The sequence below is a fragment of the Pelodiscus sinensis genome, chromosome 3 (genome assembly GCF_052426305.1).
Source record: "Pelodiscus sinensis isolate ZL-2025 chromosome 3, ASM5242630v1, whole genome shotgun sequence".
NCBI classification, from domain to species: domain Eukaryota; kingdom Metazoa; phylum Chordata; order Testudines; family Trionychidae; genus Pelodiscus; species Pelodiscus sinensis.
The window spans coordinates 84,733,624-84,749,551 of NC_143054.1; the positions used below are offsets into that span (position 1 = coordinate 84,733,624).

A 15,928-nucleotide genomic window follows, 5' to 3' on the forward strand; every position below is an offset into this window, starting at 1 on the left:
CACCCTTTACTTCTGGTCCTGTGCCCATCTTGACCCCAGGAGTACTACCTCCATGGGTGGGACTTCTTGTGGGGTCAGGGGGCATGGCTAATGTGTCCCTAATTTTGGTAGAGAAAATATGGTCACCATAACTGTGCTGGAACTATACAATCTGAGGAGAGGTTTTGTTTTCCAGGGACACAGGCCTCCAGCAGCAAGGGAGGAGAAAAGTAAACGCTCCCCTGAGGTGAAAAGGAAAGAGCCAGGCTACCAACGCTCTTCCCCGTAAATGGCGAGCGATCTCTGGCGTCTCATGAGGACCAGGCCATTACACCTCTCCCTGAAGCCCCCATCAGCCAGCGCCCCGCATACGTGGCCGGGCGAGCAGTGCCACACGGTGCAGGGGAGAGGGGCAGGTCCCCGGAGGGCTGGTGCCGGCGGGGTTGGGGGGACACCTCATTTAGCAATTACGCTGCAAGCAGGGACAGAGGGGGGCGCTGCGCCTCCGGGATGCCAGCACAGGTCACCCCTGCCCGGGCGGGAGCAGGTGAGCTCCTGGGGAGCGGCGAGGGCGGGCCGGCAGCAGCGCGTGGGGAGCAGCCGCGGCAGGAAGCAGTAGCAGCGCCGCTTCCCTTTCCCGTGGCCAGCCCCGGCGCCGCCCGCGCAGCAATGACCCGGCCCTTCTCTCTGGCCGCCTGCGACGCCATCGGCTTCGACCTGGACCACACGCTGTGCTGCTACCACCTCCCGGAGACCGCCCGGGTGAGTGGCGGGGGGCTGGGCTGGGCTCCCGGAGCTGCGGAGCCAGCTTTGCTGCAGCCTTTCCCGCCCCGCCTGCAGCTGGGGAAACCCCTGGCAGCCGCCCAGCCCGGGCAGTTCGGGGAGGGGTTGCAGCAGGTCCCTGGGCGTCTCTGCCTGGGTTGGCTGCAGCGGGGCACGCGAGGAGGCGCGCGCTGCTTTCTCTTGCTCCTCGGCTGCACGGCGCCCGGCCCGGCCCGGCCCGAGAAGCGAGGCCCCGCCCATACGTTCTTGTGCCCAGCTTGTAGCTGCCACCCCCCCGCCCAGAGCTGGCTGCAAGCCAGAGCTCCCTGGGGTGTTCTCATGGGAAGCTGCAGAGCTGGTCAGGAGGCTGACTAGCTCCGCTGCTTTTGTTGACATTGCCCCGCTTTTTAAATTGTGAGCAGCTGGGCAAACTTACACCATTGTTTTAATAAGGGTACTTGGGGGTGGGGGGAGATTTTTAACTCAGGTTCTGAAAATTTAGTAGGGACGCATCTTAAGTAGAATGTACTTCTGGATCTTGTTGAGATTAAATTTGCTATATGCATGTGTGTTTAGTTACACCTTCTTGGAAGCTTAAACCAAAACTATCTGTTTTGATCTCTGTCCCATTCTAATTCAGTAGAAATTTGAGCCCAAGTAAAGTGAATGGAGTCAGGCTTGGCTTTGACCTGGCTGTGTTGCTCAGCCCTGAAAAATTCACACCCCAAGTCACATAGTGGTGTTGACCGCGTTAGGGTAACAGAACAATTCTTACCGCCTCTGGGAGAGGAAGATTAACTACAGCAATAGGAGACATTCCCCATCCCCCAATGATTTACCAGGAGAGGAGGAGGGATTTGAGCTTAATTAGTCTCCAGACGAGAAGATGAGCAGGGATTTGATAGTAGCTTTCAACTACCTGAAGGGAGGTTTGGAAGAGGATGGAGAGAGGCTGTTCTCAGTAGTGACCGATGGCAGAACGAGGAGTAATGGTCTCAAGTTGTGATGGGAGAGGTCCAGGAAAAACTATTTTACTAGGAGAGTAGTGAAGCACTGGAATGAGTTACCTAGGAATCTTCATGCCTAGAGTTTTTTAACTCCTGACTTGTCAAAGTCCTGTCTGGGATGATTTAGTTGGGGTTGGTCCTGCTTTGGGCAGGGTGTTGGACTTGATGACCTTCTGAGCTCTCTTCCAGCCCTGGGATTCTATGATTGTATGAGTGTAAGTGGTGTCCATAGAGACGTGCTACAGTGGCACAGCTAGAGTATTTCAAGTGTAGACAAAATGCCAAATGTTCGATTTTCTTAGCCTTTGTAGCTGTAACACTCTTAGGAGCTGAGTTTTATAGCTGTTGAATGCAGAGGCAGCTACCATTGAAGAGCGTGGTAAGATCTTAGCGTCTTTGAAATTCAGGCCTTTAATATTTTTGGATGACTCATCTTCATTTGATGACTAGTGAAATCTTAGGTGCTTAAAATAAAATGTTTAGCATATGAGCATGCAGCTTCTTTCTGAAGCTTCAGAATCTGTTGTTCTTACTGGGAGGGAGAGGTGAGGAACTGTTTATTTTCATCTGTTTCACATTGCCTTACTTCACAAAAATGTCTTGAGTGTGAATATGTGCTGGAAATGCTTCTTATAAAGCTTAGGCCTGGTCTACACTAGCGATGTTAAAATGCATTTAGTTAAGTAATTGTGTAACTACTGAAAACTTCAGCGGTTACATGGTTATGCGTAGGAGGGTAGGTAGTTCACGCCTGCCACCTTGCACTGCTGCCACTGTATCAGGATTAAGTGATAAATGCTAGCTACAAGAAGACATCTAAATGCTCCAGGAGGCCTGATTATGTACTCTCCTACATGTAACCATCAAGTTATCCAGTGAGCCTAGGCATGTCACTTCAGGAATGCTGGGCCGAAAAAACTATGTGGATGGAAACCCTGCACATGGGCAATGGTAAACAAAGTGTCTGGTGGATCATATGGAGAACCCCAGTGGGCTGGATGCGGTCCATGGGCTGCAGATTGTCCACCACTGCACTACAGCCTTGCTTCCACCAATGTACATGCCCTGCTATAGCAACATAATTACTCCATCTCCACAAAAGGCGTAGGACTTGTGTTGGTGTAGCTAGGGTGACGTAGTGTCCATGTAGATTATGGGTTATTTAGGTCAGCTGTTGGTTGTCATTGTCAATTTCACAGCTTCATGCAGGAGCTGGAAAATAAACAAGAAAACTGCTCACAAATCATGCTGTTACCCCAAGGCGAGAGGGTGGGCTTCAGCTACAGCCTTTCTGCCCACCATGCTCTTAGGGTACGTCTAGACTACCGCGTTTTGTCGACGGAAGTTTTGTCGACAGATACTGTCGACAAAACTTCCGTCGACAATTTGCGTCCAGACACATGGAGTTCTGTCGACAAAGCAAGCCGCTTTGTCGACAGAACTCCGTAGTCTGGACGCAACATTACAGGCAATAACACCTTCTGTTGACAGAACTCTGTCGACAGAAGGCGTTTTGCCTCGTAAAATGAGGTATACCAGCGTCAACAAAACCGCTGAGTTCTGTTGACGTTATGTCGACAGAACTCCGCGGTAGTGTAGACGCTGGTATTGTTTTGTCGACAAAAGTCCACTTTTGTCGACAAAACTAGGTAGTCTAGACACACCCTTAGTTACTTGCTCTCAGCCAGGCTCGTCCTCAGGCTCAGAGGTCAGAGCCAGGCTGCTATTATATCCTGGCTCCTTGCTTCCAGCAGGGGCTGCTGCCCAAGGTCCCTACTCACCTTCTGTACTAAATCTGATTTGTCAGTTAATAATGTGTTCACTTTTTTCATTGTATTCCTTTGCTATATATGGTCATGCCAGTTCTCTTCCAGAATATGATCTGAGGAAGTGGGTCTGGCCCATGAAAGCTCATCACCTATTAAACCATCTTGTTAGTCTTTAAAGTGCTACATAGTTTTTCCTTTTGTTTCCCCATGTTGTTTCATTGACTTTTGTTTCTTCCTTAAATACCATCTAGTTGCAAGTTTACACTCTAGAATGTTTTGCAAGACTTGCATATGCCTTGTCCCTTTTCTTTTTTCCTTCCACCTATACGCTACATCTACACTGGCAGCTACTTGCGCAAGAACTGTTTTGCGGAAGAGTTCTTGCACAAAAAGTCTTCCACAAGAGCATGTCTATACTACTGGCATGTGCTTTTGTGGAAGAGATGTGTTTTTGTGCAAGAGCGTCTGTGGCAGTGTGGATCCTCTCTTGCACAAGAAAGCTCTGGTGGCCATTTTAGCCATAGAGGTTTCTTGCACAAGAAATTCATGTTGCCTATCTACACTGCCCTCTTGCGCAAAAGGGCTTATTCCTCGTGGGGAGAGAAATAACACTTGCGGAACAAGCCCTTTTTTCCGATGCTAGACTGTAAATTTACTTGCACAAGAACGTGCGTGCAGTGTAGATACCCGGCAAGTTTTTGTGCAAGAACAGCTGCAAGAACAGTGTAGACGTAGCCATAATGTCTACATTCATTCACAGAATGTTGCAGGATGATTTTCAGTAATTAATATTTGTGATGGCTCCTGTTGTTATTGGTAAACCAGCTTTGATAGGTACAGTTCATTATGATCACACGATGAGTCACTGGATTTTGGATTTTGATATTGAAAAATTAATATCCAAAGTTTTCCACTGAGAGATCCATTTTTGAAAAAAAAAAAAAGTAATTTAGTTGACAATACAATTGTCCTTCAAAAAATGGTTAAGATGTCAACTTTTCAATAGCCTGACTTCCACTTTCAACAGCATTTGTCTGAACTAAAGCTTTTCTGGCTCTAGGAAATGACTAGTTGACAGGGTTTTTTTATGTGCTGCTATACATGTAACATTAATGTATTACATAGCTTTCACAAAGTGTTCTCAGAAATTCAGCTCTGCAATGTTTTGGCTTTTTTGCCAAAATAAAATTGTACATATTTTCTGTCTGTTGTTACTTAATTCTTGAAATTTCATCGTACTGCAGAAACAATGGCAAACAGTATTTTAAATGTTGCTGTGACTCATGATTATTTAAAAATTAATTAAAATTAAGAATTGATTTATAAATTCAGGGATAAGTTCTCATATTAATCACCCATTTTACTTGTATGGGTAAGGAAAGTTTTTCTTTTTTCTTTTTTTTTTAATTTATAGCTTATATATGATAGTTTTGCCCAGTACCTGGTAACTGAGAAGGGTTATGATAAAGGCTTGCTGAGTATAACTCCAGAAAGCTGGGACTTTTGGTAAGTATTTTTTAAAAGTTTCTTATTTCCTTGATTCCACAATTTTTGTGGGGCTGGGAAAATAACTTGTCTTACTAAAGAGCTGTTATGATTGTGAGACCCACCAAAGAACCTATCTCAAGTTCCTAAATCATTTTTTAAAAGTCAAATTATATTGAATGACACAATTCCAAAATAATAAATGGCAGAGCTGGTTAAAATTTTCTTAATTTAAAGGTTTCAAAAAATTTGAAAAAAACATTAAATTAAAATTCTCTCCTTTTGAAAAAGTTGAGATTTGTCAACCAGCTTTAATAAATTCTGAGCCATTACATATAGATTTTATAAAAACTAGTAAATATTATCCTCATTTTATGGTGGGAGAAAACTAAATTGCATAGAATTTAATTGACTTTCTCATAGTGTTGCAGCAAGTAAATTGTGGTTTTAGAACCCTAGGCATAAGCTTTTTTGTCAGTGTCATCACATGTGCATGTCTTAAATTTCTTCCACTCTTAATATTTTTCATTTGTGAACAGGCAAGATACTGACCTATATTAAAAACCTGGATCTCTTGGCTCTAGATTAGCCGTTTAAAACGTGTTCCAGTTCCAAAGATAAAGGCAATGTAATATGTATGCACTTACTGGTGAATCAAAACAATAGCTAATATAGTTTTCATTTTAGGTCTAAAAGCTAATATAGTGTTTTCAATGTGATTACTTTTTAATATGATCCTATTTCAGATAAAATGTTGTTTGGTTTATTCATTTACAATGTTAGCATTTGGAGTGAGATATCTATATTTGGAGTACCGTCTTTTAGCTAATATACCCCGCTCCCAAATATACCCCGTGGTTTTTGCTTTTTGAGTTAAAAAAATCTTGTATACCCTGCACATGAGTATAACCCGCAGGGTATACAAGGCTCTGCCGGGGGTATATTTATGGTGGGGAAAAGAGGGAAATTAGGCAGCCACTCACTGCCCGGATCCTGTGCAGCGGGATGAGCACTCCCCCTGCCCCTTCCTACGGCTGCGGAGGAATCAGGCAGTGAGCGCTCACCGCCTGGAATCTGGAGGCTGGAGACTGTGCAGGAACCGGGCGGGGGAGTGCTCACTGCTCGGTTCCTGCACAGCTGGATGAGCGCTCCCTCTGCCCCTTCCTACGGCTGTGGAGGAATCGGGTGGTGAGCGCTCCCCCGCCCAGAGGCTGGAGGCTGCGCAGGAACTGGGCCGGGGAGTGCTCACTGGCTGGAGGCTGCAGAGGAACCGTGCTGTGAAATGGTGTGTAAAAAAAATTTGGTATACCCCACACCCGAGTATACCCTGTGGGGGGAGGAGGGCAGGATTTGTAAAAACGAATATAACCTACAGGTTATATTTGCTAAATTATGGTAGTCTTTTCATCTCAGTGTTACTTTTATATACTGAAACATCACGATATGAATATATGCATATTGTGTGGATATGAGAGGGCTTTAAAAATTCCAGAGTTCATTCTGTATGGCTGCGGTTGAATCATATGTATGTTTTCCATTCTTTGCTTCTCCAAACAATATAAATCATTACTTGGCTTCTTGTCCTAATTACATGAACTTCTATTTATCTGAATGTATCTTAAATGTTTCAGATTAATGAAATTGCACTGTAGTTTTACCTTCATGTTGAACTATAATAAAACACCCGTTAATGCTTGGGCTGACAGGTAGTCATTTGTCCATTCTAACTAGTAGTGAGCCCAAGTAACTACCTACTATTAACTAATTAGATATTTATCAGAGGGGTAGCCGTGTTAGTCTGAATCTGCAAAAGCGACGTGGAGTCCTGTGGCACCTTATAGACTAATTGAAGTGTAGGAGCATAAGCTTTCGTGGGCAAAGACCCACTTCGTCAGATGCATGTAGTGGAAATTGTCACTGGTACATTCTCCTCCATACTGTCACTGGTACATTCTCCTGCACATCCACCAACGTAATATATGCCATCATGTGCCAACAATGCCCCACTGCTATATACATTGGCCAAACAGGACAGTCCCTACGTAAAAGAATCAATGGACACAAATCTGATATTAGGAATGGTAACATACAAAAACCTGTAGGGGAACACTTCAATCTTCCTGGACACACAATTGCAGATCTAAAAGTAGCCATCCTGCAGCAAAAAAACTTCAGGACCAGACTTCAAAGAGAAACTGCTGAGCTACAGTTCTTCTTTAAGTTTGACACAATCAACTCTGGATTAAACAAAGACTGTGAATGGCATGCTAACTACAAAAGCAGCTTCTGCTCTCTTGGAATTCACACCTCCAGATCAGCTGCTAGAAGTGGGCCTCATCCTCCTTGATTGGATCCACCTGGTCATCTCCAGCCTGATCCTGGCCTGCATATTTATTCCTGCCTCTGGAAATTTCCACTACATGCATCTGACGAAGTGGGTCTTTGCCCATGAAAGCTTATGCTCCTACACTTCAGTTAGTCTATAAGGTGCCACAGGACTCCTCGTCGCTTAATTAGATATTGTTACTTCTTAATATAAAATTCCAAATAGCTAAAATGCACACACTTGGGCTGTGGAAATTTAGGCCCTCATCCTCCAAACACTTATAAATTATGTTTATTGATATGAGTAATCTTACTGAGTTTGGAATAATCCTGGTCCCATTGAAATCAGAGGAGTTTTGTTATTGACTTTAGTATGTCTAGGATTTCACCTCATATGTTTACTTGTATAAATAAAGGAGCTTCAGAGGGTAGCCGAGTTATAAAGTTACTCGTGTGAAAGTCTTTAGAGACTGAAGGCTTCTCTTTGTGTTGCAAAATTGCATTCTAGTTATAACTGTATATCATTTGAAACGTCTGTGCTTCACTATCTGTCAGATAAAATTTCTTATCTAATTACTACTTTTCTTGTTTCTTCTTTTAAATAAACTTAATTTTAGCTTTAAAGGATTAGCCTTGGATCTGGAAGATGGAAACTTTCTTAAGCTTGCTGGAGATGGAACAATTATGAGGTAATATTCTTTAATTTTTACATCTAGAAAAATTGCATAATTTAAAGCCTGCATCTGATGATTGGAACAGCTATAAATATTTATAACAGTAGTCACTATATGTATTTATTTATTACTAAGTGCAATATGTATAACTCTGTGTGCAATCTGCTTTAAAGGTACATATGTAACTTTTTGGTGATCGGTCTTTTATAAATAATGGCACAATAAAAGTCACTTTTAGTTGCTAGTTTGAAACATTTCTCTCTCTTTTTTTTTTTTTTTTTTTTAAATAACTGCTTAATGTTTTGATATTGTACTCCTTTGTGATTTCCAAGCTATGTTAGTGGATGCTGTCTGAGGAAATTGGTGTGCTACAGCTTGGACCTCCCTGGTCCAGCAGCCTGGGGACCTGAGGTGTCCCAAACTAGGGAGTTTGCCGAACCAGGGGAGGTCAGTGCTCCTCTATTGGCACCTTACTCCCGAGTTCCTCTCCCTAGAACTCCCAAGGCTACAGCTTCCACCCTGCTGCCCATACTGCCACCAGAATTCCCCGTCTGGTCGCTGATAGCCCTGCTGTCTCTGGGGGTTCCCCAGGGCTCTCCTGCCAGGGCCATCTGCCTGCCACCCACCCAGATCACTGCCAGCCCCACTGCTGCTGAATGTTTGTTCCCTGGGGGAGCCCGGCCAAGGCTCCCCTGCCTAGCCCCGCTCTCACCAGAGATTTCCTTGCTGGGACCATCTGGCCACCACAGCCCCACTGCCATTGGGGATTCCAAGTGGTTCCCTGGCCAGGACTAGTCACCTGGCCCCCCTCCCTTTGGCACTTCCCTGAGGTTCCCTGCCAGCCTCATTGCTGGGGCCAGTCCTACTCCTGCTGGGGATTCCCTGGCCTGGGATCACACAGCTGCTGCCTTGACCCACTGCCACTGAGGGGGTTCCCTGGCTAGGATAGGGGCTCCCCGTTCACTGCCTGGCACTGTTGATATTGGGAGTTCCCTTGCTAGGGTGGGGCTTCCCACCCGCCAAGCCTTGCTGACGCAGGGGTTCCCTAGCCTGTCTGGGGCTCTGCAGCCGCTGCCTGGTCCAGCCACTGCTGGGCCAGCCAGGGCTCCCCAGCCCTGCATTCTGCCAGTTGGCTCTCAATCCTGGCCTCCCAGTCTCTTTGGTCCAGCATCATCCATGGCCCTGCAGGACCATGTATGTTGCCAGACCAGAGATCCCCAGATTTGGAGGTTCAACCTGTACTGTTTTTTCCATAGAGGACTCTTGGAGTGAGTATAGTTACTGAAACTACTTTTGCTTGTTTACCTGATATGTCAAACTATCGTATTCATAGGCCTTGATCCTGTATTTACCTTTATGTGGTGGAAATATTGTCATTTACTTCAAGAAGACTAATCACAGTGTACCAAGTTAAATGCATGCTTATGTCTTCACAGCACTGAGGCCAAAACAGTAGCATTAGATAGCTGGTGGACAAAATCATTTCTCATTAGCTATAAAAGATATAGGAAAACTTGTACTTTGAGGTGGTAAAAATAAAGTGTGGGAAAACTCTACTCTTTTCCAAAGACAGCATTCTGAAATTTGCAAATTTTCTGCCTCTTCTACTTACAATTTGTGTAAATGCTGATAATACAAAAAATAAAACCCAACTTTCATTGCAAATTTAAAAAGTGGAATGAATATCCACCAACAAAGTGTCTTATGAAAAAGTAATAGAGATGTAGCCATAGTCTCCTATAGACAACCACCGAACCTCAGGATGATTCTTACCAACAACCACAGGACATACCACACTAATACCAACCCTAGAACTTTCCCTTAAAACAAACCCCGTTGCCAGCTTTGTCCACATATTTACTCTTCTGACACTGTCATTGGACCTAACTATGTTAGTAACAAGATCAAGAACACATATTCCTCTTCATCCAGAAATATAATTTATGCCATCATATACCAACAGTGTCCGTCTGCTATGTATATTGGACAAACTTCTCAGACACTTAGCCAAAGAATCAAAGCACACAAAACAGACATCAGACAGTTTCACAAAGAAAAAACAGTTTCTTGCCATTTCAACCAGACTGGGCATTGTCTCAATGACCTGACCACATGCATCTTGCTTCAAAGTGACTTTAACACAAGACTACAAAGGGAAGCCTCAGAACTGTCATTCATGCTTAAATTTGACACTTTATGAATGGGAATGGGCCTTAACAAAGATGCTAATTATCTTACCCATTACAAAGATAACTTCCCCAATTATTACCCCAAATATCATTATCTCATAGATGCTAACCTTCCCCCCATCCCCTCTCTGTTCTAAAATCTGATTTGTCAATTTTATATGTGTTCACTTTTTTTTTAATTGTATCCCTTTGGTATATATTGTCATGCCCAGGGCTCGCCAAACCGTGGAGAGCCCCACTTGCCTGCTGCGCTGTCCGGCGATCTGCGCATGCGCAGATTGTTCTGCACATGCGCAGATCACCCAAACCCGGCTCTTCCGGGTTGTAACCTACTCGCCACGGGCGAGTAGATTGCATTATTTGTCAAGCCCTGGTCATGCCAATTTTCTTCCACAATTTGTTCTGAGGCAGTGGGTCTGGCCCATGAAAGCTCATCACCTAATAAGCCATCTTGTTAGTCTTTAAAGTGCTGCATAGTCCTGTCTTATGAAAAAGTTCTAATCGGGACAAACCTCTTACATACAACTGGTAGTAATTAGAAGCTGACTGTACAAGAAGCAATACTCCTGCAAATAACTTTGTGTGGCTATATTAACCTTCCTGCACTGAGCTCATCACTGGATTAGAGTCCACAATGGCAAATCACACAGTGTTATCTCGAAAAAAATGCTGGCATGCTGCAGAAAAAAGAAATTACATGCTTTCCCTCAGATATGTTAATTGGACGCAGAACATGGATTCTTGGCACTCCTGAAAATAATATAATTGGAACTATTTTAGAAGATATCCATATATGTTTGAAATTAATATAAAATGTGTTTTGACTTTTTTACTTTATTTTTTGACTCAAAGACTTTTGACCAATAGCCTACAGGAGTGCTCAATTCCGTTAAGAATGTTTACAAGAAACAAGACTAATAGATGGGATCTCAGTTAAGAGGGACATATACTTGTTGCAAAAGATATATTTTTTCCCAGTTCATATTCCTTTTAATCAGAGCAGAGGAGGATCATTTGTATCATTAAAGAAAACATCCTTAGATGAAAGGGTAGATTTGGTGATCTTATTTTCAGCAAGGCACTATGAATTTACCAGAGAACTTCTGTATCTTCTGTGTCGTGAGAGAATCAAGCCCGGCATTTGAGAGAAAGATCTCTCCCTTTCCCCCAAGAACAAATTACTGAATGGAGAGGAAATGGGAGCAGCATCAATCACATAGACTAGACCAGAATTTGATTATTTATCACAAAATTCTGTGCACTATAGGAAATTTGAATGATTGTAAATAATTGTAATCTTTGTCACACAATGCATCAATTAGGGCAAGCCATGGTACAAAAAGTATGACTCATGAAGAGATCTTGGAAATATATGGCAGGAGGGAATGGAAGCACTTTAAAACATTCAGTGGAATGGTCTCCCGCTCAGGTAAATATAGATAATTTCTTTATTTTAAACTTCATGAACTTGGCTACTGCAATACTTGCTGCTGTTAGGCAGTTTTTCCCGTAAACACTTAACATATTTTTTAATTAGGAAAATGTAGGGAGCTGGTTGTCTTGGGGATTGCTAACGGCATATGTAGATTATCACCTAATTCTCAGCTTCATACTGAGCTCTTGTTAGCAATGACAGGTTGTTAAGATTGATTGCTTTTTGCCCCCATGTGAAACAAGTTGGTGGTCTTAGTCTAGTTTTGCTTGTAAAATTTTCCTTTGGGATAGGTTTGATTTCCTTGGGAAATTACACTGAGGCCACCATCTTGTATTATTTTGGGCAAAGTGTCTGCAGATCTTTACAACTTCCGCACATTGCCATCTCACTGCTCTGGACTGTCTGTTATTGACAGCCTCTAAGTATAGATGTAGAGAACTGAATGGGCTTGGAGACTGATCTATTCTCTCCCCTGTGGGGAGCGCTTTTCCTCCATTTCAGGAGGGAAATTTGCATTCCTAGCCTGTACCTGTTCTGTCAATAAATGAGGGACTTCAGTTTTTACAGTTTATAATATATACAGAGGTTTGATGTTCAGATGCTCAGATAAACTTGGCCTCCTTAGGAACAAAGTATATAAGGATTTAAAAATGCTTAGGTCAATACCATATAAGAGTTTTCAGGATGAAGTCTGTTATTACATCCATAGCTTTGCTCTTGGACAGTTCCATTGAAGTATACAGATAGCTACCCATGTTGGGTAGGTAGTTGTATATCTTATAAGTCTACAGGAGTGGAATCCTGGGGTAAGATCCTGATCTGTTCTTCTGTAAGGCACAGCAGGGAACTCTCAGCCCCCGGAATGCGGTGTTGGTGTCTTCATAACACTTTTACACCTTTCATATCCTGGGCTGCTCTGGAGAAGCCCCCAATATGCTTAGTCCCAGATGCCTGTCCATGTTACAGCAGGCTGAGCTATGAGCCACAGTGCTGCCTGGAATCTACAAAGCACTGTGGTCTGCAGCCTTGCTGCTAAGATACCTCTACATTAAGACTTGTGAGGATGTTCACAAAAGGCAGCCTTGTGACTGTCTTTCTTAGTTCTGCAATATTTTGTATTGGCAATAAAATGATAGCCAGAAAAAGAGAGTCTCACGTGTAACATTTGCCAGTGGCCAATATTTATTCCCAGTAAAAACACAATGAGAATTTTAAAATTAACCATTTAAACACAGGCTTTCCCCCCAATTAAAATATACAGCATAGTTTACAAACAAATGTTTCTTTCTTTTTTTATAGCTAAATATTATTGCTTTGATAATTATTTTGACCTGCCAGGAGCCCTTCTTTGTGCCAGAATTGTGGATTGTTTAGACCAGGTAAGAATTATATAATTTCAAGCCCATTAATAGAAAAGAAAATATTGCAATTTTTAAATTTTTTTTCCTTTCTCTGCTCATCACTTTCTCTCCTCCCATCTATAAACACACAAAGCACTATGTTGACTAATGAATTTTCTTGACACTTATGCTAAGAAATGAAATATAAATCCTTATATACTTCCAATTCTACAGTGTTTGTAAGTGCTTTAGTAGCAGAATCAGGATCAATGGTATGGTCAAAATATATTCTTTCACCACCAGAGGGCACACTTAACTAGCATAAGAATAGTTAAGTGCTTGTCCATCTCAGGTCTTTCTTGCACTCAGAATGGTATTCTTAAAAACTTAGAAATTGAAATATGATATAATGTAACTCTTACAAGTGACTTGTTAAGAAAGAGATAGTTAAGTTGGTTCAAAAGGTTAAATCTTCCAATGGAAAATTTTTAATACTCGTATTAACTCTACATGCTACAGATAAGTGTATAACTGGGAATATACCTCTAGAGGTGGAATCATTTTGAAGTTTGCAGGTGTTAAACCAAACCACTGGTGAAATTCTAGATGACAATATTTGTACAGTCATCACAAGAATATATAGAGCTTTTTACTGAGACATGTATGTAGTTCTTACCTCATCTAAATAATCTACAATTCCCCCTGAACATAATGCCTTCAAGTTTCATTGAAAAGTGCACGGAGGTTGAACTTATGTATATTATTTAATAAAGTATGTATCCCTTCATTGCTATAGTTAGTTTTCATTCTGATTAATAATACTAAGCTTTATCTCTGTTTAAAGGAAGAGTATCCTTATCAGACTATCAGAGCTCCTAAATCTTTGATGTGTTTATCCTCACAATTCTCCTGGGAAGTAGTGAAGTACTGAAGCACAGAGAATTAATGAGTTGTAGGTCACACGGGTGGTCTGTGGCAGACCAGGTAATTAAACCCAGATCATAGAATCATAGTGCTAAAAGAAATCTCAGGAGGTCATCAAGTCCAGCCCCCTGCCCAAAGCAGGACCAATCCCAATTAAATCAACCCAGATAGCGATTTGTCAAGCCGAGAGTTAAAAAACTCTAGGGATGGAGATTCCACCACCTCCCTAGGTATCCTATTCCAGTGCTTCACCACCCTACTAGTAAAATAGTTTTTCCTAATATCTAACCTAGATCTCTCCCACTGTAACGTGAGACCATTACTCCTTGTTCTGCCATCTGTCACTACTGTGAACAGCCTTTCTCCATTCTCTTTGGAACATCCCTTCAAGAAGCTGAAATCCCCCCTCACTCTTTTCTTCTGCAGACTAAACAAACCCAAATCCCTCAGTCTCTCCTCATAGGTCTTGAGCTCTAGCCCCCTAATCATTTGGTCGCCCTCTGCTAGACCCTTTCCAATGTGTCCACATCCTTTCTATAGTGGTGGGCCCAGAACTGGACACAACACTACAGATGTGTCTTCACCAAACCAGAATAAAGGGGAATAATCACTTCTCTGGATAAGAACATAAGAACGGCCGTACTGGGTCAGACCAAAGGTCCATCCAGTTCAGTAGCCTGTCTGCCAACAGTGGCCAACACCAGGTGCCCCAGAGAGGGTGGACCGAAGACAATGATCAAGCAATTTATCTCCTGCCATCCTTCTCCAGCCTGACTGGATCTGCTGGCAGTGCTTCTCCTAATGCAACCTAATATGGCATTAGCCTTTTTGGCTACAAGGGCACACTGTTGACTCATATCCAGCTTCTCATTCACTATAATCCCCAGGTCCTTTTCTGCAGAACTGCTTACTTAGTCATTCAGTTCCTAGCCTGTAACAATGCTTCGAATTCTTCCATCCCAAGTGCAGGACTCTACATTTGTCCTTGTTGAACCTCATCAGATTTCTTTTGGCCTAATCCTCTAATCTGTCTAGGTCATTCTGGACCCTATCTGTGCCCTCCAGCATATCTACCTCTCCCCCTAGTGTCATCTGCAAACTTGCTGAGGGTGCAATCCATCTCCTCATCCAGGTCATTAATAAAGATGTTTAACAAAACGTCCCTAGAACAGATCCTTGGGGCACTTCACTAGAAACCGACCGCCAACCTGACATCAAGCCATTGATCACTCCCATTGGGCCTGACAGTCTAGCCAGCTTTCTGTCCATCCTACAGTCCATTTATCCAATCCATACTCCCTTAACTTGCAGGCAAGAATATTGTGGGAGACTGTGTCGAAAGCTTGCAAGTCCCAGCCTAGTATCTTACCTACAGAACCATTCTCTCACTGTATGAGTTCACTGTGTGCCGGGGAATCTGCTATGTCTCACTGAGTTGTTGATGGTTATTCAGAATTTGAGAGCCTGATACTTGGCTTTTGGATCATGTTTTCATATTGTATATTATTATTGGGTCTGCTTGCTGAAAAAGTCAGTGCAATTCAAGTTAAAAAAACACAGCTCTGAAATTTTCTAATCCCTGGAATCTAAAAGCCAAGATAGGCTTTATATTCCAGGGATATAAACACTCTACAGCATCACTGCTCAGCATAATATATGTCCTGGAAGTGATGAATGAAGTGATACCCTTATAAATTACAATCTGCTGGCTGTCAAAGCCAAAAAATAAAATAAAATCCTTCTTTACCCAAGACCCAGCAGCAGATTCTATACAGAGCCCTCATGTAAATCCATGATTAGCATAGCAGACATTAAGTTTGTATACATCTGCAGCATCCCCAAAAAACTGCTTACAATATTCTTAGTGACTGGCAGAGATGGTAAATTCAGAAGAACTGATATTTCTACAGCCCTGTAGCATTATTGAATGGGTCTTTATTCCCATCTGAATGCAGATGTGCTACCCCAAATAAAGATCTCAAAGGTAGTCCAACATTGCTACAGAAATTCATTTTTATAATACATTACATCTCAAATAT

The 15,928-nt window shown here is 42.7% G+C and overlaps 1 protein-coding gene across 1 annotated transcript in view; it reads left to right on the forward strand.

Annotated features, from left to right (window-relative positions):
• The first annotated feature begins 397 nt into the window (after nt 1–397).
• Nucleotides 398–15,928, forward strand: part of NT5DC1 (5'-nucleotidase domain containing 1) — a 197,657-nt gene continuing 182,126 nt past the window's right edge. Inside the window, exons 1-5 of the mRNA XM_089777214.1 lie at nt 398–741; nt 4,932–5,023; nt 7,945–8,016; nt 11,513–11,619; nt 12,925–13,004. Of these exons, the coding sequence (XP_089633340.1) occupies nt 490–741; nt 4,932–5,023; nt 7,945–8,016; nt 11,513–11,619; nt 12,925–13,004 (603 nt within the window). The 5' untranslated portion in view covers nt 398–489. The remainder of the gene's footprint in view (nt 742–4,931; nt 5,024–7,944; nt 8,017–11,512; nt 11,620–12,924; nt 13,005–15,928) is intronic.